This window comes from Cavia porcellus, unplaced genomic scaffold (assembly GCF_034190915.1).
Source record: "Cavia porcellus strain 051 isolate PalLab524CR breed Dunkin Hartley unplaced genomic scaffold, mCavPor4.1 scaffold_10, whole genome shotgun sequence".
Classification (NCBI taxonomy): domain Eukaryota; kingdom Metazoa; phylum Chordata; class Mammalia; order Rodentia; family Caviidae; genus Cavia; species Cavia porcellus.
The window spans coordinates 21,484,526-21,508,643 of NW_026947493.1; the positions used below are offsets into that span (position 1 = coordinate 21,484,526).

The 24,118-nt window shown below is 36.0% G+C and overlaps 1 protein-coding gene across 11 annotated transcripts in view; it reads left to right on the forward strand.

The window, feature by feature from the left end:
* Positions 1-24,118, forward strand: part of Rbms3 (RNA binding motif single stranded interacting protein 3) — a 753,628-nt gene that overhangs the window by 358,741 nt on the left and 370,769 nt on the right. For all 11 annotated transcript variants that reach the window (XM_063257078.1, XM_063257079.1, XM_063257075.1 and 8 more), the window contains exon 4: positions 16,011-16,102. In XM_063257078.1, coding sequence (XP_063113148.1) covers positions 16,011-16,102 — 92 coding nt within the window. The remainder of the gene's footprint in view (positions 1-16,010; positions 16,103-24,118) is intronic.

A 24,118-nucleotide genomic window follows, 5' to 3' on the forward strand; every position in this document is an offset into this window, starting at 1 on the left:
GGCAAAAGTTCATTTTGGCTCACAGTGGTAGAATTGTGAGTCCATGGTTAATTAGCTCTGTTACCTGGAGTGTATGGTGAGATGCACATCAGGATCAGGGCACAAAGCGGAGCTCTCTGTCCATGCCTGGGACATGAAAGGGAGTGTGGATGGAACTAGCTCCTGTCTTTTTGACAGCATGATTTTAGTGACGTAGGACCTCCAGTTAGGTCCCACTTCTTAAAATTTCTAGAGTACATCAGCCCGGGGACCAGACTTCAGTAGGTGGGCCTTAGGGAGGCACCTCTGCAAATTACACCACATATACTATCTCACCTCACCTTTCCACAGCCATGTAAATTATAAGGAATGTACCAAAAGAAGGTACCCATGCTACCAAACAGGACATGGAGGAAAAGTGAGGCCATAATCAGAATTTCACCCCAAACCTTCTTCCTGAGATCAAGTGCTTAAAACAAAGTTACCTGATTATTTCTCTAACATTATTATACAATTTACAAGAAGCTGACATGCTCCAATACTTACTCATGAAATGATGCAGTGCATGAGAAAAATCAGGTGTTGTAAAATGATATCAATGGAAAGTTTATATGAAGTCATTTTTTTTCCTGAACACCACTCAGTTATTAAACTGTAATTCTCAATTTTCAGATCTTCTGGCCTTGCAATACAATACATTGAGTGTAGTTATGTACACTAGTAATACCAGCTACGCAGGAGGCTGAGGCAGGAGAATCACATGGTGTAGACCTGACAAGGAGTTTTAGCAAGACTCTGTCTCAAAAGTAAAAAGGGCTCGATGAGGGAACTCAGTTCCCGTGAGTAGTTCCATCTCCAGTAGCTCTACCTTTTAAGTCCAACTCTCTTGATGATTTTTGTTTGTTTTCATGGGCCAGGAGTTTTCCAGCCAAGAAACAGAAGGAAGTGTGGCTGCGTGAGTGAAATCACGAAAAGACTAGAATCGGGCAACGCCTCGTCCTATGTCTGTTTGTGAAAATAGTGACAGTCAATGATTTTTACTGCTGCCAGATATTCTAGTTGTTAAAAGCAAACTCAAATATTATTCTTGTCTGAAATTTTCAAATCTGAATATAAGTTACAATAAACTAAACAAATTCAAAAACTTTAAAATAATGCAGGTTGAAGAAAGTGTATCTTTAGTTCAGCTGTGCTACACGTCACGAGGCTACAAGACAGAAGCAAAGGTGCTGATCACACATTACCCATGCCAGTGAGGATTGAGCATGCCTGAAGAATGTTCTAGAAGCTCCCCGCAACCTCTTGCCTTAGTAATTTACTACCTTTTAATGTACCCTTCATTCTGTTTCATGAATGACTGTTTACGTGTAGAATTCCAAAGGTACTGTTAAAATCTTTGAGGACCTACCTTGAGGGTAATTGCCTGCAAGGTTCTGCTATTATTTCTCTATGAATCTTTTTTTCACAAATTCCAGCTCAGTTCTTTACTCCTCTACTCCATGCTTATCCATAATAAACATAGGCAGCTGTTGAACAAAATGCCAAATTAATGTTCTTTAACCAAAACCAACGTTAAAAATATGATTCCTTTAAAGGAAGCAAGTCTTGCAATGTGAGCAAGCCATCCAAACAAAACAAAATTGTATTTTGACCTTAAAGGTATTTTAAAGGACTGAAAAATGGAGACATAACTGGAAGAAAAGTTAGAATCAGAGATGGTAGACAGACAGACAGATAGATAGATAGATAGATAGATAGAGACAGAAAAAGACAGAGAGAGAAAAATGCAGGGAGAGGAGGAGGAGAAAAAAGATGAAGAAGGACAGTAAGAAAAAGAAGAAGAAGAAGAAAGAGAAGGGGACGGAGGAGAAAGAAGAAGAAGGAGAAGAAGAAGAAGAAGAAGAAGAAGAAGAAGAAGAAGAAGAAGAAGAAGAAGAAGAAGAAAAAGAAGAAGAAGAAAGTGGAATAGGAAAAAAAGGGGGGAGAAAGATGCAGGACAAGGAGGAAGAGACTAAGGAAGAGGAAAAGGGAGAAGAGGAAGAGGAAGTGGAAGGATGGTTAAATCCACCGAAAATATTCAGAAGGAAGTTGATTTCACTCTTTGATGTGAAAAATGGTGCAAGAGCAGGTCTCCTGGTCTCCTGACCAGTGAAGTGATAATCAAATAGCCTGCTAGAAAAGAGGTCTTTGCAGAGTTTGTCATTTCTTATGCATAACCATTTTTGTGTTCCATTCTCAACAGTCTTCCAGACAAGGAGCTAACAGATGTACAGGAAACAAGGCTGTTGTTACATGCATTTGAGATGTGACTATTCCTATTACTGTGAAGGATATAGGGGAGAAAAAAAATAACTATTAATCAATAAAACACAATTCTAGTTCTCTCAGTTCTTGCTTTATGTCACTGCCAGGTACCAAGCAAGATGACTGGTGATCAGTCTGGTAACCAGTTCGTTGATTTACTTAACTTGTATTTTTTGAATATATGCCACACCCCTGATAACTCTGTAGGTAGTGAGGACATCAGAAGCTGTCAACCAGGATGTACCAGGATATAAATTCTTACAGTTTTTGAGCTCCCAAAGGAAGGAGCCATAATATAAATTACATAAAAACAGAATATTTTAATCTCACGTTTACACTTAGTCCATTCTTGCTGAGTTTTACACTGGACAGTTCATTTTCTAGATACCTCCATCCAACACTCAATTTTTAAAAATACTTGTTTACATGATACAAAAGATTGTAATGAAGGTAGTATTTTTCAGAATGTTCCTGCATTTATAGCTAAAATCATTTAAAAAATATGTGTAAATATGTCACAGAACATAAGTTGTATAATTTCATATTGCTTTAGGCAACATATCTCTATTATCATAGTGAAATGTTAACTCTCTGAGACTTGGTTACCATATGTAAAAAATAAGAGCGATAATATTTGTAAAATGGTGTGTGGTTTAAATGAGATAGCCCATGAAGGAATTCAAGACAGTGCCCAGGGTAATGTATGTCACTTTTGTTTTTATAGTTATGTAAATTTTATTATGTGTATTTTGGATACTAGGGCGTCTTTCCTACTGCAAACTAGGAGGATTAAATGCCTTTGGGGAACATTGCCAGGGAGACAGCTGGCAGGTTACTCCCCAGCCCGACATCCTGAGATACTATTGGCTTCTGGAATGATAATGCTGTAGTTTGAGTCTAGATACCAGTCTATTCTATCATTTTCAAGAAAAGCATATTTCAATTCAATCTCCACATGTCTGATGTTACAGGAACTCTTGCTGCTTTTTTCCTAGAGCAGGATGCTTTAGGCAGCAGGAGTTTCCTTTAGTTCAATTTCTTCCATCCTTTCTTGATTCCTGAGCACAGAGAGCAAGCTTTCTCAGACAGATCTTTATTGTTATCGTTGCCATGTGTTACTCATGCCCAGAAGGAGTTCCACACTTCCTGGTCATCAGCAGAAGAAACTGAGATAAATTGAACCTGAAGGAAATTGATTCTCCCCTCATCCGCACGAGAGAATAAATTAAATTGTGTTCCAAAACTTTTATTTGTATCCGATGTATTGCTTGTTAAAAGGTGAAGACCTTTCTGTGTAGTGGAGAGGAACGTTTTCAGAAGCTTGTGGGGAATGACTTATTAATGTAGTACGAATGTGTTAAAAAGAAGAGCACTTTGGCATTATGTGAAATTTTTTGTGTTTGAAAACATGATTGAGATGCTGTTTCTAAGGGCAGGTCTAGCAAACAATGACTTCACTACCAGTGTGATTATCTGTTACAGCACAACTTTACGATCATGGAATTTCTTCTCCTTTTTGGATACATTATCAGCTCCCCTATATTTTTCATTTTTTGCTGTGAAATACTCTTACTAGATCCTTTTGTTAAGTCAAAATAAACCAGGCAAGCAACAAACAGGCCCTGGATACAAAGTCCTTTAGATCAATAAATGAAAAGATTACTGAAAGTCACATTGTACTAAACATACCTTAAAACTCACAACAAAAATTCCAGGTGCTCAAGGAAAGCCCAAACACTTATATCAAAGCATTTGGCATCTTGTGTTCAGTGCACAGTGACATATTTAGAAGAAAGAATCCTCCTTTATGATAACAATAATCCCAGTCACACGTCAGAGTTTATTCTGAGAGATAGGGCTGGAGAAATGAAAATATCATTGTGTGCACATTGCACACTACTGACAGGAACCTAGATGGCGTATACCCCTACACAACAGGGCTATTAGAATTCTCATGGAACTAGGGTTCTGTTTGTGGTTAGTGACCTACGCATCGTTATGTAGCTCATGATTGTACCATCTTTTTAATCAGGGTGACTTTTGCATCCATTGTCTTCCATGTCTCATAAAGTTAAATATTTTGCCCTTTGTGCCCTGAAATATATAAACAAAAGTCAGGTGAGTGTCATGATTTAAAGTAAGTGTTGCAAATTTACAAGACAGTGTTTAGCTCCTTAAAGCATTTTAGAAGAGAGGTGTTTAACAGCCTGTGCAGATGAATTGCAAGAGTTATAATGGCTGAAGTTACCAATATGACCAGATCAAGGCAGAGATTTTGTCATTCATTCATTTGCTCATTTTTCTTGTGGTTAGCAAGAGCCAAAAAATGTAGTGAGTCCTAGCAATCTAGTTATGAATAAATCCTGGTCTTACCTTGGCACTCTTCACCTTTAAGTATAACATACAATAATATGTACATTTCTACCAGTGCACGGAAATAAAGACACAGTATGTGGTGATGGAGGGAAATAGGAGAAGAAAGAATCCCACTTCTATAGAGTGGAAAATGCAGCTGCTGTGAGGGGCTCAAGACATCATGGCCAGAACACAGGGGAGGCAGGAAAGCAGCATGAGATTTGGTGTGAAAATTAAGAAGTCCTCCACACTCAGTGTCAGGCGAGGTTTTCTGTCTTGTTCTATAGCTCATAACAGATTCCTAAAATTTTGACTCAATGAAGTGCATTAAAAAGTTATAGAATGAGAAAAAAGGCAAAGGACAATTTCATATCTCAAACTTATTGCCTCCGTTGTCTCTACTGTAGTCAGAAATAAGCTTTCTACCAATGTGATATGTTTTGGAGACAAGCATGATGCCTGGTGCCTTCAGGGAGTGCAGTGTTGGGAGTGGCTGTCCCAGCATCGGACATCCATGTCATTTTAGCCAACAGTGCTTGACTCATTTGTCTCTTCTCCTGCCACAGCACTTAGAATTATTACAAGGACCTCACTGAGCATTTGTTAAATCAATAACAATATTTTTATATTTACATCCTGCCTGGTTCTCAAAACGGATGATACAGGAAAAAGAATTGATTTCCAGGGACTGATGAATGAGTGGACTGTCCTCGGTGCTGGAGGCCACATCCTGTCTCTGTGTGTAAGAACTGAGAGACAGTGTGACGTTTCCACCCTAGCTTCTTCACACCTGTGCTTGCTTATTGATGTCGTGAAAGACTCGTGGCAGTTTCACTGTTCTTCAACAGCTAAATGCTGGGCAGAGCCTCTGCATCATCCTTCTTAATGGGCCATTTTTCCTCTGAGGGGTGTCCATAGGTGGAATCAGTGTTGGCAGCTTGCAAAGAAGTGAGCACCAAAGTGTAATAGGAAGGAGATGATTATGTTCCGTTATTATATCGAGTGAAGGGAAACCGAGGAAGCACAGTGGTCTGTTGCATAAGTGCCTCTCCCACGTCCATAGGGGGAAAGCTCTGTAAATCAGCCCTTCTGTGCTTATTCTGAAGCTACCACTTTCCTCCTTTCTCGTGCCTTCTTTCTATGCAACTTTTGGTGTTCTCAGCCGGCTGATTACCTGGAATATTAGCTTTTCAAAGTGTGACACAGAAGTTCACCAATTCCTTCCAACTCATAGCACTTTAAAATTGCAACTCCAAATTATTCCTGTAAAAATAGCTGATCTTTATGACTCCTAGGGGATTTCGTATTTTAATCTGAAACCTTCAGAAGTGGTTCAGTTTTGTGGAAATGATGACGGGAATGTCTGCCCTTCGTGGTTTCTGTGTTCAAGGGCAAATCAACCTCTGTACTCGCTAACTTTAATTTTCCAAGGGTTATGAGACTTTAATTTGATTCTTTATCCAGTGTGCATAAAATGTTCACTGGAATTTGCATAATACATTTATTGTATAATCACTCTTCACATTGGTTACCTGTTTCCTCAAATGAACATTACTTTTTTAAGGTGATGTATTAATGTAGGACCGATTTGAACTTTGTAACTAAGCAGAATTATGTGTATCTCTTATGGACAAATAGAAAAGAGAAGAGGTAGGGAAGCATGTCCTTGTTCTGAAGTAGGCTATTATATAAAAATAGCCTGATCGTGTTTTTAAATATTCATTTTCCAAACATAAGCAGAAGGAGGGCTGTACTTAAAATATAAAGACGTGTTATGTGGAAAATGGGATACACTTATCCTGCTTGTAACCTTAGCATGTTTTCAAGGTAAGTAGATTAGCTAGGGTCCTTGATTTCAGCATATTTGAAAACACGGAGGAATTTGGAGAGAGTGGATTGGATGCCGGCAATGGGATTAGATGCTTTAAATGCCCTTAAATTCACAGTGCCCAGCGCCAACATATAACTTGGCAATATTACTTTTGTCCTTGATTTTTTGTTGAAGGTACAGTGCCTACAGACACATTGTTTTCAAATAGCAGAAGTAGGCTTTGAACTCAGATTATCTGAAGACAATCTCTTTGCTCATCTACCATACCAAACAGTTTTCTATCAAGTGCCCTGGTCTACTGGGTGCTGACTCAGAAGACTCTATGTTCCAGCATTAGAACAGGCTAGATACAGTCTGCAGAAATGTTTAGCAGAGTCTATAAGGAGATTTGAAGGTCAGGTAAGAAGTTGGATGAAATACTTTAAAGATCGCCACTCGCCCTTCGGTTTAATGGACACTGACCTGATGAGTGGCCTGGTGTAATAAAGGATGTTTACATCTTTAATGTGCACACAGGTTACCTTGGGATCCTGTTGACATATAGAAATAATTCAGTAGATCCAAAGTGTGCCTGAAATTCATTTCTAACTAGCTCAAGCTAGCGGATCTACCACAATAAAATAGCAGACACAGTAGCAGAGTATATCACCTGTCAGGTGAGGTTCTCTGGCCTCTGCTAGCAGAATCACTTTTAGTAGTTATCTGGGCCCCGGCTCTCACTAGAACAATTATGTTCACATTCTACACCAAATAATTCCCTAAATCTCACCTCAACCAATATGTTCTAAGATCCTGAAATATCATCCCATTTGTGCAACAAGGATGTTCCATAGAAGGAAGAATATCTCAAATTAAAATCCTGAATCACCACTATGTAAAGAGACACAAAATAATCCGTACCACCTCAAAGGACAGAGACTCACTAATGTTAGTGAATTTCCTTGGGTAAAAATGTGACTTTGTTGAAAAAAATTACTTTTAACTTATAAATTAACATGCAGTCATAATATAATAACATGACTCTTAAAACTCATAGCATACTTTTTAAATCACAGATCTTAAATTTTGTATTATAAGGCTTAGATATTGTTTCATTTCTCTGAAACAGATCCAACTAAATTGCAGAAGGGAAATGAACTTCCACATCTCTGTATTTCAGGAAATCTGTGTTTGAATTTAATTATATAGTCCCTGATATCTTTGGTTTATAACATGTAAGAATGCATTTCTGAAACATTTTTAATAATTCAAAAACTTAAGAAAAATCATTTTCTAAAGACTAGGAGGATTTGAATGAGGTATTGTCTATTCTATTTTAGTAATTTAAAAAATCCTTCCAAATTTAGAATAAAATCAGTTTTGCAACTTAATATGTATTTGGCCAAGGCATGCTGTAGAACTCCTAAATGTTTGAGAAATAGGCAATTGGTAACCTTTAAATATTAGATTGACAAGATTATCAAAAACCATATTTATGTGCAGTATGTGCTACTGAGAGAAGAATCAGGTGGTAAATAATCTTAGAATCTCATAGTATCTTGGTTTAAAACCAAAATAACAATATTTACTTAATTTATTTTAGATTATAGCATTGGCTACTTTTTCTCTGTATGCATTACAATTTCTATCACAAAATTATATAATTTTTAAGATCAGGAGAAGCGTAGGATTCATGCCCTCTTCATTCTTTACTGACCTACTTAATACATCCTTTTGGGCAATTTTTAAAATTCAGTCTCTAAAATTGATGGGTGTTAGGAAAGGGGATGTTTCTCTTACAGAGGGGAGTAACACCATGCTTCTCACTGGGGTCACTGAGTGTGAGTAGAGGTTAAAGTACCTGGGAAGAGTGGGAAGCTACCATCCAGTTGATGCTTACACCCTGAAGCTACTGTCCCTATTCCTTGGTGTATATAGTTCTGTCCTTCTGTAAGGCTGCAGCAAAGAGAGGGAGAGAAGGATGGAGCAGCCAAGAGTAGTGTTGGTTGGATCCTGCTACCCTACTGTGAGCTGGGATTGTCAAGCTGTAATTAAAGTATTCAGTTATAGCTTGCTTCCACCCTCATTACCAACTCTGTGGAATTGCTTTATAGATACCTTGGGCTTGATCCTGCCTCATCATTACACACTTGGACCTCCTGCTGCTGTGATATAAGAGGCACGGAGGACCAACAGTTCCCACAGACATATGTTTTATTTGTATCATTGAGCACTGGCTGATAGCAAAGGAAAATTGCCTTACGCTTCACAGAGGTTAATTTTGTACTCCGTTAATCTCTACAATATATAATAAAATGTTTGTCTGGACCAAGCTTTGGTGAGTTTCTTTAATCTTAATAAAGGATAGTGATCCTTATTAACAGTGATCTGAATCCAAATTTTTACCTTATCCAGGATAAGAAAGCAATTTCTCTCTTTTAAAAATCAATTGAACAAGGGGACCAGGGATTTAGCTTAGTGGTGCAGTGTCTGCTTGGCAAGTGTGAGGTCCCGAGTTTGATTCTAGGTATCCTAAAAAAAAAAAACAAAAACAAAACAAAACAAAACAAAACAAAAAAAAAAAAAAAAAACAAAAAACAGGCTGAGGAATGAAACTAGTTTGGGGAATTATTAGGATTTAGTTTAATAAGACATTTTTGCTATGTAAATGGAATAAGAAAGTGACTTTCTTATGACTTAAGTGACTACTTTATAACTGGCATACTACTAACTAATTTGTTCTCCAAACAGTTTTTTTTTTTTTTTTTCCTGTGAGGAAATGCCACTTAAGACCTGTTTTTTTCCCCTAGTCCTTAAGGTTGCCATTTATATACAAGCTGTACTAAATTTGGTCCCGCCTGGAAAAAAAATAGTTGCTGTTTCATAACTCTAGAACTTTCCACCTTTCACGTGGTAGAGATTCATCTCTATACTTCATGTTTAACTGAATTGATTTCAACTGTTCACATAAAATAGGAGACAGCTAGGAATATCTACATAAATTGAGATTCTGAATAATTTTACCCACTTATGCAAGATAATCTGGTTCAGTTTTTCAGCTCTATTGAACAAAACTACACCAAAATCCTAGTAAACTGTACTATATGAAAGTAGTTCAATAATATGAAGACGCTTTTGACATATGTCATTTTGCATATACCTCTTTAACTTAACCTCTAAATATAAGAGATCTTGCCACTGTATTTAACATTCTTTATCAAATTTCCAGGACCATACATTCTTTCATAAGAAGAGCCCGTCTAGAGCTGTATTTGCTTCTGTACAACATTTAACACACTACTTCCCTGGCACATAGTACAGGTAAAATAAATTTAATCATAATCATAAGAAAAATCACATCATAATTCAAAAGTATCTTCACTAGCAGGAAAATCCTATTCCAATAGCCAATATCTTGTTTTAGTGTTTATGGAATTAGAATATCAGAATGTTTAAATAATTAAGCTGGAACATCTAAGTAATATAGTGAGAAATCTTACTTACTATGCAGTAGACATTAATACCCATCTACTTTGCTTGCATATGGTAGAGGTGGGTAGTTGAGATTGAGGCTCTGTGTACACATAGTACATGGGCATCATTACCCACCTGACCTGCCTGCGTTGGGTAGGTGGTGTGGTTGTGGCTCTTTCTACAGATAGTGCCTGTGCTTTATAAAAATCATCAGAGCCTTGTTCTGAAGGTGTTTCAAAGCATTTTGTTGTGTAATGGTTTAGAGACCTTTTTTTTCTCAAAGTAAGCAGTATTGTCACTGACTTTTGCTTTCTAGTAGAGTTTTCTTTGTCTTTAGTTTTTCATAAATCTAAGATAGGCTATCTGGCTGTTCTATTGGTTTTTATGTTGTAACCTGGCTTACCCTTAATTGTCACAGGAAATAGATGCAAAAGAAAATATTGAAGTAACTATGCTCTTTATTTAATTTTATAAGTGAAAAACAGCTAGGAAATTATGTAGCTGTTTTTGGCTGCTCTTTTTCCTTACATAAAGTAGAGAACTAGTCTTTTAAAGATGCAAGAAAAAGTCAGCAGAAATAGAGAGCAAAGGAGGGGCCCAGGTGCCACCAGCCTTGCAAGCTGTTTACAAGTCCCTCCTTCCTCGTTACAACTCCTATCTGTTCACTCTGAGCTCAACTGGACACACAGTGCTCTGGTGCCTAAATAGAAGGTGGAGGAATTTATGGGCAGGTGATTCTTAAACATCTCCAACCGCGAGCTTTGAGCAGAATTTCAGCTGAGTGTGTAATTCTTAGCCAAAGTGTTCACTTACTCCATTTAGAAATCCCATTTGACTCACAGCTGGACTGTCTTTGAAAGAAGTTAGGTGTTGCACCACACCATCTGTGCCTCAAGTAGACTTTTATGACAGTCATTCGGAAGAGGGAAAGCAATACAGATGTTATGGAATTCAGCGTGCAGTTACACTTTGAGATTCAGTCTCTTTTGGCTGGCTGTAGATGACGTAGTAATTTGGAAGCCGGAGTCCGGTTTTATCTTTCCTTCCCTTTCACATGTACATGAGCATGTATATACACACTCACACCAATTCCAATATTTGTAAATATAAGCAGTTTGAACATAGTTTAAAGAACCATAAGCAACATGAACATACAAATAAGCTGTTGAAAACAATGAGAAGACTTTTAATGACATCCCAAAGGATTGTCACCTAGTCATTCAGTCAAATGGCAGTGGTCGTGGAATACGTTACCTTCAATTGTATGAACAGAAACAAAACCTAAACCCTCTGGTAATATTACTGTTCATCAAATTCAGTTGTTACGTATGTGTATATGTGTATTTTTCTTTGAGGTCACATGGTTGCAGTGCAATAAAAATAGCGGAATGTCAAACTAGCACACAGAGCTTAAAGCATTTCAGGAAAGCATTGATTGGTTCTGTCAATGGGCTGAGTACATTTGGAGAATGACCTAATTATCCCAGAGCTCTTTCTTTCTTACTGCTCTACTTCCTACTAATTGCAGGGTGGCTGGCCTCCTCCCCCTGACAAGGAAGAGAACCAAGGACAGGGGTGTGTGGAGAGAACAGTGACATTCAGTTTTAATTCATCTGAACCTGCTGCCAAGCAAGTTTAATTATGTAATTGACAGAGGGAGATCGGTGGGCTTACAGCCACTTGGGCCTGAGTTCCTGATGCTTAGCATTTGCTGAGGTTCTGCTGGGATTTTAGCAGTTACTGTAAAACATTATTAGCTGAGGCTGAACTAATCTCCCTCCCCTTCCCTCAGCAGATGTAGGTACAGAGGTTCTTGTTCTCAGACTTGATTATTTGTCATTAAGGAAAGCAAATTGAAACCAAATTGAAGCTGCTTTATTCCTTAGTAAATGCATCATTATTCTTTGGCGGCAGCTTCGTATTTCATTGTTTTCGCTTCTGATGGTGATGTAGTATCTGCTGTCATGCAAAACTCAGGAATGCAATGTTTATTTCCAGACCAGGAGTGTATTTCCGAGTTACTTAAGACATTTTTACCTCTGAACTTTCATTTGAATGAGCAAAAATATATATGGAAGTCATGGAGCATGGTGAAATACTTCAGACGTGGTAGTTTGTGCTTTATGTGCAATTTTGTTCACGGAGTCTTTGCTCCTCTTTCAGCACAGTGCCAGCAGTGCAGATGTTTTATACCAAGGGGCCCTTCTCTCCTTGCCAACCTTGTGACACTTCAGAAGTACTCTTTTCTCAAAGTTCAGCCATAAGTTCCCTGATTCAGACAAAGCTCAGAGTGTCTCAAACCTTCCTCTTTTTTGGATAGAAGTTCATCCCTGGAGACTGGCTTCTTGATTTTGTAATATCCTGTGTAGTGTGTGTGGGTGAAAAGAAAAGGAGGAAGCCAGAGAGAAGCCGTGCTACAATGAAGTGCAGGAGACAAGGCTCGCAGTTCTGCTCTGTCCTTTATAGTCAAAGGGATTAATAGACATTTTTGTCAGTGAATCACACGGTGGTCCATAAGAACATATTTTAGATGTGTTTTCAATTTTTTTTACTAAATATTTATCAAGCATAGGGTCTGAATTATGTACAATCCTCGTAATAGGGTTGTACAAAGAAATAACACCTGGTGATCCAGGGCACTTTGGATTTTTTTTTTTTTTTTTTTTAAGTACTATAAGCCAAGAAGAAGCATTTGCTCATATGTCCTACATTCTCCTACCTCTCTGTCTTCTAGAAAACAATACTTTGTGCATTTCTGTGGCCTTAATCTTTTATTATGTTTTCCTTTCCTACCAACATAGAAAAATGCTAATAAAATTATCTGTCCTATAGTGGATAGTTAGTAAATATTTACTGAGTGTCTTATATGAGATTTCAGTTCTCAAGAGATCTCTACCCTAGCTGCACATGAGGCAGGGAATAGACAGAGCATTTGCAAACCCCCTTCTGCCCACACTCAGCTGCATCTGACACCATTTTTCCTCCTACTAGGTGTTGTATTCTATTTTTGTTCTCTGTCTCTCCCTCTCTCTCTCTCTCTCTCTCTTGCTCTCTCTCTCTCTCTCTTGCTCTCTCTCTCTCTCTCTCTCTCTCTCTGATTTTTCTTCTGCCTTCTTTGCTAATTCACTTTTTCATGTGACAGCTAAATTCAAAATCCTGACTATTTTATAATATCCTGGAAATTTGTGTCTATTTCTGTCTCTGTAAATAACAGTTTATGTTGTTTCACCTCTAATTTATATTTTACATCCATCCCCCTTTTTTGAACACCAGTCTATTAGGTCTAACTGCTACTTGGAATTTCTTTTTTTTTTTTTTTTTTTTTGTCTTTTTCGTTTTTATCGGTACCGGGGACCAAACTCACGACCGCCTGCTTGCAAGGCAGGTGCTTATGCCGCTGAGCTAAATCCCCAACCCCTGGAATTTCTACTTAGAAGTCTCTCAAACATTTCTGACTCCACATGTCTCATGTTTTATTCTTCCCTGTTTCCTATTGTATCCTCCTCTATTTTCCTTATTTGAGTAAATTACATCTCCACTCAGCTGGAGGCTTATAGCAAAACATAAATAAAAAAAAATTAACAAAAACCAAGAAAGTAGATAACCAGTTGTTGACTGTAATACCCTCACTCCCAACCCAATCAGTCACCAAATCCGATTAATTCTACCTCTAGAATATAAGTCTTCCACTTTGCTCAATCAATTTAACCGCCAGCTGCCCTTCCTCTGAACGGTTTTACTGGCCCCTAAGCCTTTCTATCATTCCACCTTTGCTGCCCTCCACTACTGAACCCTCAGCTAAGGTATTATAGATCATTTCATGCTAGTGCTTTCTTAAAACTGTCAATAATCAGAATTTAGATTCTGCATTATTTGCTTTCACTTTCCAAGAACTCATGCCATTTTTAACTACTGATTTATTTGCATGATTATTTGCTACTTTTAACACAACTATAAGTTGTGTAAGGGTGGGAACTGAGAATATTTTTAAACACTTAACAAACTGTGCTAGGTAGAGAACCTAATATTTTAATACTGGATGATGAAGATTTTATTTGCATGAGCCTATAAATAAATGAAGAAGATGGACCAAACTATGAGGTGAACGGCGGTTCCCTTGCAAACATCATTTGAAGAGTTCTGCTGTAAATTTAGCCACCCACTTGCAAATACATGGGACGGATGAGGTAGACTGAGTCCTGCCTTGGAGTTGTTTTAATTCAGGTCCTATTTATAAATCCAAGGAATTTTCAAGAATTATGTCCTTTCTCTGGTGGGCTTCAGAAGTTACCAGAGGAGTTTACAAAGGGGGATTATAAAAAGTTCATGGTATAGTGTACTGGAAAGGCCCTGTGTAGGCTTGGCTTCAAATACTGGGTCTGTCAGTTAAGTGCACTGTGTCTGTTGACCCATTCCAACTCTTCAGTGCCTCAGTGTCTTCATGTGTATAATTGGCAAGAGGCCACTATTATAGAAAGCTCTTAAAACCTCACTACATGTCAGCAGTTTGGCCATTCAGGACACCTGTTAGCACATGGAAGAAAATGTCTAAATTTTAATTTTTCTTTTTTCACCCCTTACCACACTTCTTGACCTGTTCTACTTTTTTCTTTCCCTTTTTTTCCTTTCCTATTTCATCTTAGTGATTGATAATACTCGTATTTCTCATATAGTTTGAATGTTGTAGAAAGAGAAGTATTAACAGTACTTACAGAACAGATTTCCTTTTGGATTAGAAATTGAAACTTCACAGCTTCTCTGCCAAGCTTTCAAGAGCATTTTCTGGTACACTGCTGTGACACAAGTTCATTTTAGGATAACACGCTGGGAGGGAGAGAAAGAAGACAGAATTCGAGGGGAGAAAATTAAAAAGTTAATTAAAAGAAACAACTTGGTAATTGAATTTCTTTGCAGTCTTCTTTGTTTACTGGGATGGGAGGATCATAATACGTGGTTAGAAGGTATGCTTCTGTGGGACACCCCAAAACTTCTCTATGAGACAAGAAGGAAACTACAGGGAGAAATTGCCTAACAGATGGGCAAGTGTGTAGGATACTTAGGGCAGGCTTTTTAGGAGAACTGGACAAAGCTGCCCTGATGTGCATTCTTGACGACTGATATTTTTAAATATTCTTGGCAGCTGACATCACTATGGCTAAGTCTTGGATGAATAGCAGCTAACATAAATGCATACAAACTTCCCTTCTTGTTGACTTTCTCATATTTGGCTTCGTCATGTATACACAAACACACAAACAGGACAATTACAGCTTCTCTGCCCTCTCAGAAGGTATTCTAGTATCAAATAAAGACAAATATTTTTTTTTAATTTTTAAACACTTGAATATCCTTGTGCTTAATCATACTTTTTCGTGGATCATTAAGGAGTTAGAATAATATATTACAATTTATCATGGACAGCGACAAGGTTTACCAATTAAGAATCAGAGGCTATTGACACAAGACAGTGCCTGCCTGTAATGCCAGCACTCTGAGAGGTTGAGGATGAAGCATTACAAATTCAACTTCAGCCTTAATGGCATAGTGATGTAGCAAGACTGCCTCAATATTTTAAATAAACTAATAAACAAACAAATAAATAAAATTAAAAAGGGCTGAGAATATTACTCAATGCTAAGGCCCCAAGTTTAATCCCTAGTACAGGAAAAACTAAAACAGCAACAAGAAACTTGACACGGGTTTAGTCATGAGCCCAGACCTACCTCACCCACCACCTGTATTTATCCATGCAGTTGACCTGTGTTTGTGAGCACCCACTGTGTGGCAGATACTACTGCAGGTGCTGTTGATAACCATATGCAAATTCTTATCATGGCTCTCATTAATATCAGTTGGGGCTTTGAAAATTAATATTAGAGATAGACTTTATATCTATTCTGCAAAGCATTCTCTAGAAAATGAATTATGTTTTTATCTTGAGGTATCTTCCAAAAAGGTAAGGGCTACTGATTTGAGAACCTCTAACTTCAGGAAAATGAATGCAAATCTAACAATAAACTTGCATTCATCAGTGCGAAAGTGATGAACTGCTGGGTACTAATTAGGGGTTTTGTGTTCATTTCCACAGGTTATGGTTTTGTAGATTTTGACAGTCCTGCAGCCGCACAAAAAGCAGTAGCATCTCTCAAAGCCAATGGAGTGCAGGCACAGATGGCCAAGGTAACACTTCCTGTGTGTGTGTGTGTGTGTGTGTGTGTGTGTGTGTGTGTGTGTGTGTTTTTAGTATTTCCCATTTGTTGTGAGTTGACTCTACGGTAGAGTGAGTATGCAACAATTTGGGTTATATTTATGTTGTAGGAGAAAATAAACTTTACAACTGACTTGCTTTAAAATAATTTGGCTGATTTTTTCATGGTTGCTTTGTAAATATTTATTAATATGCATATATTTATATTTATGTGTTATGGTAATCACATTGTCAATTTAAGGATGCTTTTCAAATACTGTGTTTTGCCTGAGAAAGGAGATAAATTTGCATGAGCATGGCTCATCGGTAAATAGAGTTTTAGAGTAGTATAGTTATCAGTAATTTGCCTTTAACTATACTAAAAACTTTTTTCAATCTTATGTTGGGAAAAACTGACTTTTTGATGATGGAGTTGTCTGACTTGTGCTGAGAAGTGAGTTTAATAAAGCATACTTTGTTTTGCTAGAATTGCACTCCGGCCTATATAGGTGAATGTTTCCTAGATAATATTTTCTTGGTTATTAAAATTTTCAATACCAATTTAATTGGTATGCAGAAGTTATCTGGAGATTTCTATCTAAAAGTATAATGCATTGTCTATGTAAAAATAAAAAAAAACTTATAAAAATGTGTATACTAATTGGAGTTATAATAATTTATACATATGATAAAATAATGTAGAAATTTCATAGTATAGTCGGGTCAGCTTTCAGTTTTCAATGTGATTCTCTACTTATGTATGATGTAACCTTCAGGGAAGCTGGGTTTAAAGCACAGAAAGTCTCTCTGTACTATTTTTGCAACTTCTTATAAATTACTATTTCTACATAAAAAAAACTAAATAACATAGATATTTGACAGATATTTACATTAACATAGTAGTCATTTTAGTTTTATTCAAAGGCAAACCAAAGTTTAAAAATATTCTCTCCAGTTAATTTTACTAAACTTTTTTATCTCCAGGTTGTCAAAATTGTTGAACTCCTGATTCACTGCATTTTTGTGATGTTCATATATTCAGGTGATTTTAGCCATCTCCATAGAGTTGAGTGTTGCCATGATGGAATAATGTCATATTCAGTCACCTGAACTTTATTATGATTAATAAAAATTTCTGAAACCATTTTCTGACTTCAACCTCAGATTTCTAGAGGTGTGATATGTGGTGCTCACCATTTGCGGTTGTCTTCTGACAACTGATATAACCCATATCTGCCAACCTATGTTACAACTCATTTCCCTTATAGAGAACTTGGGTGAACTAATTGTCTTTATGACTCTTTAATTACTATTCAAATGCTTTCAACTGTGTAATATATTCTTCATCAGGATTATGATAATTTTCTGGATTTCCAAAGCCTGGAAGCTTTAGATTGGTCATGAACTAAGATGGATGATGTCTATATTTTTAATTAATAAGAAAATTACACACACGTCTTGGTTTAAAGTTTACTTGGTAAGGAGTCAGTGGTAACCTAAATAACAATTTCTTGTACCCAGAAAACAAATGATGAACTATACCTGTTATATGCAAAATATACTTGAATTTGAGTGAGAAACACTACATTTTCACAAGAAAATGAGTATAAAATTGCTTTAAAAATTATTATTAGAATATTTTTCTTCTATTAGTAAATGACTATAATTTTATAAGTTACTAAAGTAATGACTGCATTGTATATTATTTCTATTGCTTCAAATCATCTCAGACTGTGTGTGTGTGTGTATATATATATATATATATGTTTAAACTTGAATAAGAATAAGAACGAGTAAAAGAAATTTGTCATGGATTCCTAAGTACTGGAGATTCATTTTGGATACTTCTCTGTTTCCTAGGATTCAGGCACATGAGGAGTATCTATTTATTTTCCTTGCGCACATGCTAATTATTGACATCTCACAGTCAAGAGACTATCGGAAGACAAATATTAAATAATTTTAAAATCATTATTTATTGTAGCCAGAATTTTTGGTTTTTGTAGTAAGGAGATTTTAGTCCAAATGTTTAAGGTCACTTATCCCCAGAGTTACCCAGGGATTTTACATCATCATTTGTTCTGTGAGCAAAAGGAATGGTTTCCTTTCACAAAGTTTGAACTGAAAACCTAGAAATTTAGATGCACATCTGCCTTCTGAAAAACTTCAGCAATGAATGACTGTAATTTAGCTACCCAGAAGAAAATAAATAGCCTCCTTTTGAAAATGAAATGGAACAATCTTCACCACCTGTATTAGCAGATTTCTCACTGAGTTATTGGATTTCATGGCCATTTTTCCTTTGTCCTGGTGATAACTGTTGTTTATTATCTAACTCTGCAGTCTACAGGGGTGTGAAACTTGTACTATATTTTTGCCACTTAAATATGTACGAATGGCTTCCTGTATCTATTGAATAGCTTCCTGCATCTACATTCCTATCAATAGCCTACAATGAAGGTTGTGGTATCACATTTTAAAGATGCCAAGATTCTAAAATAAAAATTCTATGAATAACCTAGGTTCCCAATAGCAACCTGGAGCTAATATGAAAATCTCCATGTGAATTGTTTTATTTAGCAAACCTATTCCAATGTGTACACATGAAAATTCCAACAGATGTGTCAACTGAAAGGAATTTTGTAACAAATCATCCAAAATGCAGTAATTGATGGATAAGTAAGCAGGAACACAAACTAATGTTTTCTGTATAATTGCAGTTTGGGCAGAAATGGGTTTTCGGGTTCAAAGGATATGCTTCTTTAGGAAAAGCAGATTTACAATATTTTAGTAATCCATACTAATTAAGAAAATAGGCCTTGAACCTTGATGTTGACAACACCTGGCTATTGTCGCCTTGGTTGGGTTATTGAAATAGCTCTGAAACGCTCTAGTAGTAATACTATGCTTAGGTTACAGAATTACTGTGAGATTTTTTTTTAGATGTTCAACTAATTTGATGTTGTTCCTGGATTATATAAAGAAGTCAGTTGATGTCAATTATTTAATAACTGTTATTATGCATTGCATTTAAATTTGCTACTAGAATGTAAGTCATCATGTATCTTTAAGTGCTGTGATATTATAAAATAGCTTGATGAAAATAACAAAAATAGCATTAGTCAGTAAACGCTTCTATTGCTTACTTTGTTCTCATTATATTGGGTATTAAAGAGTTGATATTGAGTAAAACCTTACTGTTATTCTGAATATTCAACATCATCCCATTGTTCATTACTGTTACAACCTTAAACCAGTAATTTTGGCTAGATACTGTTTTTCGTTGACCTCAAAATACACAGAAAGATCAGACTTCTGCTTTCCTTTATTTCTGACATTCATGCTATTTGTATACATCTGTATGGTGATTTTAATGATACAGCTCTTGTACTGACAGTTAAACCAGAAAAATGAGACAAGTGCAAATAAACAAAAGAACATTATGGCTAATTTTTCCCATCACAAAGGTAACTGACTTCACTAGGGCATAGATAATGTAAATCACAAATTTTTAGTGATCACACTAGAATCTTACTTTAATAAAAGTCAAACTAAATGATCATATCCACTTGGACCAGATATCCAAGAAGATTTCAAGTATTTTGCATGAATAATAAGACATATCATTTCTGCCATGATAGAGAAATATATTCAAAGCAGAGGAAAGGAGTTCTCTCTTGTACATCGATGAAACTGATGTGGATCTCTGGGGGTTGGAGGTGGTGAATGAATTTTTTTTCACTTGTGATTTGGGGCTATGAAAAATAAAATTCCATGACTATAAGAAAGGAAATGTTTTAATAAAAGCATGCAAAATTAATTTAAAAACTATATCATCTCATTCAGGCCCTACAAGGAGAATTTTTGTTAATTAAGGAGGAACCTATTACATAGATTATTCCAAAAGACTATTAAAGAATACAATTGCTAGCCTCAAGATTTGGCTGGTACCTACCAAAGCTACTCTTATGAACGCACAGGTATGTGTTAGACTTTGTTAGCCAGGCTTCTGTAATCTAAGAAATTATTAGTTATCTCTGCTTATGATTATCCAATACCCCTGAATCACCATAATGTAGCAGGAACTACTGGTAAACCACTCAGGCATGCGTCTTCTCAAGAGCTTTCATGAGGAAAAGAAAGTGGCGTGTTCAAGGGTAACTTTTAAGTAGGCAATTAGGGAGATACAGCTTCCGGGAGTGATGAGAAATTCACTCATTCAGTATTTCATAATAGTTGGCCAATGCTGTTTGGAGCACCTAATGCCTCCAGAGTAATATCCAAGTAATTGTTTTGCTGTCGTTGTTCAATAAGACAAGGTTTCAGAGAAGCCTATAGAGTGTTTTTTGCTTGTACCCTAAATTTTTCATGGGAGGAAAAGTGCTAGACACTAAAATTGAAGGAGCAATTTGCCTTTCTCCTACATATCACATACTTGCTGAATGTCTGTACCTACAATGAACCACCATTGTTCTATGTGCTGAAATCTAACCAAGTTTATTGAAGATCACACTCTAATGAAGATAGGCAGAAAATAAACATAAAACAAAGGAATATAGTATACTATGTAGTAAGAATTAGTTTGAAGGCAATTAAAACTGGTTTTGCTTGCAAAACAGATGGAAGATGGAAATGATGGTTTGAGTTTAAACAATATATATATATATATATATATATATATATATATATATTAGCTGAGGAGGGTCAATAAAGACTTCCCTGATGGTATGACATTTGAACAGGTAAGTAAAAGGAATAAAATAAGTAAATTTTGCATATATTTATTTTAAAGATATTTACAAATAATTTCTATAATAATTGAAAATAGAAAAGTTTTTTTTTTTTTTTTTAAGTGAGAACATGTTTAGGTTGTATTATTTATATCCTGCATATCTTTTTGCTACTGGAAGATTTTTGTAGAATACCACTATTCACTGGCCCTATATTTTTATGGGAGCTCTGATTTGAAGTCATCCTAATATAGCAAAGTTTAGAAATTTCTTTTGTATAAACCACATTCTAATCGAGCCACTGAGTATTTTCTTTCAGTACTTAACTTCTTCAAATCATGTTGTTCAGTTATATCAAGGTATACATAGATGCAGCTAGATACTGTTGAATTCTCTTTAAATAGCTGTGATCCTAAAGAATAATCAAATAGTATTGTATTTCATCTAGTTCACTACTCATAGATGATTGATACAATATTACGAATACTTCTCTATCTGAATTCCTAAGCTAATTCTTGAATGTCTATGTCAGGTACTCATGTGGGACACACCTCACACAGAATAGCATCTTTAACAAACAAGTACAAAGCATTATTTTCCTCTTGATTAAAAATTTTGAAATTTTCAGTGAAAGAAATACTTAATGATTGGTCTTTTACTTGTCTATAAAATATTTGTGAAGCTCTGCTTTGTGGCTATGTCAACTCGGCTCATATTTTTCCTGATCCAAATGCTGAATGCAGGACTCCAAAACCTAATATTGAAACTGTCAGGGCAGATTTTAATCCTATTCGTTAATTATTTGAAGTTTTAGAAGCAGAATCCTCTGAAGTTCAATATTTGTATTAGCTTTTACCAAATAATTTGCATAATCTGTCTTTGGGTGAAACTGTGTTTTGCAAGGACTCTACTGTGTCCTCTTAGGTGAAAGATGGGTGTGTGAATTGCCTAGCACTGGAAATAAGCACATTTTTTTAGAAATGTCTTCATCTCCTATGTTTGGGTCTCTATCAGTTGACTACATATTTCTGATTATAGGATTTATATATATATAGAATAGAAATTCTTTATAATTGTAAGAAATATCAACAGTTTAATTCCTTCCTGTTTGAAGGACACGTGCTCAGTACACAACTTATTTTTTTATATCCTTTTGAAAAACCTACTAAAAAAAAAGTTTCGCTTGTGGTTGCAATAATTTGTTGTGAAGTTTGAAAAGGATACATTTTTTCCTCTGGTTGCCATTATAGTAGATTGAGGGGGTCCAAAATAAGATCATCGCTTTTCCCATCTAGATATTAATCCTATTTTTTTTAAAAAAAGCAAAATAGTACATCAAAACCAGAAAACTGTAACTTTAATTACTGGTACTATTTTGTTAGGAAAAGTATGCCTTAGGATTTGGAAAGAAAACAAACCTGTTAGTACCGAATGCTGAAACTCAGTTTATCAGTCTAGTTACAGTAGCTGTTAGAGAAAAAACAACCTCTCTACCAAAGAGTAAGCTTCTGTCTTACCATAGACGGCAAAGAAAACAGTATGTGTGCTCTCAGCTGGCAGGTAAAGTTCAAGGGCAGGGGAGGGAGCACTAAGTCACCTCTGTAGATTTCCTGCTGTCAAACTCTCCAGTCATGTGAGTTGCAAATTCTCTAATTTGGAAGTATTAACTAAGTGGCCAAATGAGAATAACAGTGCAAGGGATTGTGGAACTGATATCTTGTCATATAAAATTACAATAAAAATGATAAACTTCTCTGTCATGACTCCTAACTAACTATAATTGCTTCCTGGATCTTATTTTTGGTATTGTCCCCTGAGGGAAATCATTGGATTAATTGAAACGTTAGAATTATATATTATGCTAATAGTTTTCCATCCTGCTATCTGCTAGTTACCAAGGATCATGGTCCACCTTGTGCTTCCTGCTCATGTGCTCAGCAGCTCTCTTCAAGGCCTGACTGAATTTATTCTAAAAAGGAAAAGGAGGCAGGAAAGAAGGCATATATGACAAAAGAAATCACATTTCCAGAGTTCTTTCTCTATGCCTATGGTCAGGTTAACTGTGTTCACAGCTGTATTCCCATTTAATTCTTGCTGAGACTCTGTGAGAGGGATTACTTCAGATTTACAGATGAAGAAACAGGGAGTGTACCAGGGATAAAGCTCAGCGGCACAACACCTGCCTGGCAATCTCAAGATTGTGAGTTCGATTCTTGGAACAACAACAACAATGAAAATAGAAGTTGTCCCACGTTCATAGGGAATAAATCTCAACCATAAAGAAGGATGAATTTAGGTCATTTGTGGAACAATTGATATGCTTGCAACAATAACATTAAGGAAATAAATGAGACACAGAAGGTTAAATATCCTAGGATTTCTCTTATACAAGAAACCAAAAATGTAAATAAAGAGCAAAGGGAAGGACAATAAGCAGCAGGGAGATAGACTTGGTCGAAATGGGAAGGGCATTTGAGATTTCGAGAAATGGAAAGGAGGGGACGTAGAAAGGACCAATATGCTACAATGAATATATTCATTGTGTATCAGCAACATATACTAATAAAATAGTAAAAGAAAATACAAATAAATTAGGTATATATTTATATGTATACATCCACAAATTACATGTTTTTAAAGATATCTATCATAACTAGGCATGATTTTCTGTATAGGTGTAGATAGATACAAAAATGTTTGGCAATGCCAAAGCATATCTTGCTTTTACTTGAAAATGTATAAATGTACAAACACAATTTGACATACAAACACATATGCTGTGTTTTTAACCATGTATCACTTAAGATGTATAATTCTGATATTTGTTAACAACCATCTCAATATAAATATTAAATATATGCTGACACAACATGCTAGAAATATATTACATATTTAAAATTATGAAGCTGGCCATACCTCTATACTTTTATATTTAAAATAAATATTTAGAATTAAATGACTAATATTATATGCAAAGTTTCAAAACGTGCACAAACTTTTCCATTTGCAGTCATTTAAACTGCAAGGAGGAGCATAAAATGTTATTCCAGTTCCGTGCAGTAATATGGGCCTATAATCTTAGCTACTTGATAGGGCGAGGCAAGAAGACTTCAAGTTGAAGGCCAGTCTGGACCACCTAGTGAGACCCACAGCTCAACAAAAAATAAGATAAATATTTTTAAAACACCAGTTGTTTATGGGATATTCCAAGGTGAAATGCTGGAAGTCATCTTTTTGTATACTAAAATGAAAGGAAATGTTTAAAATGTTCCAGTTTTC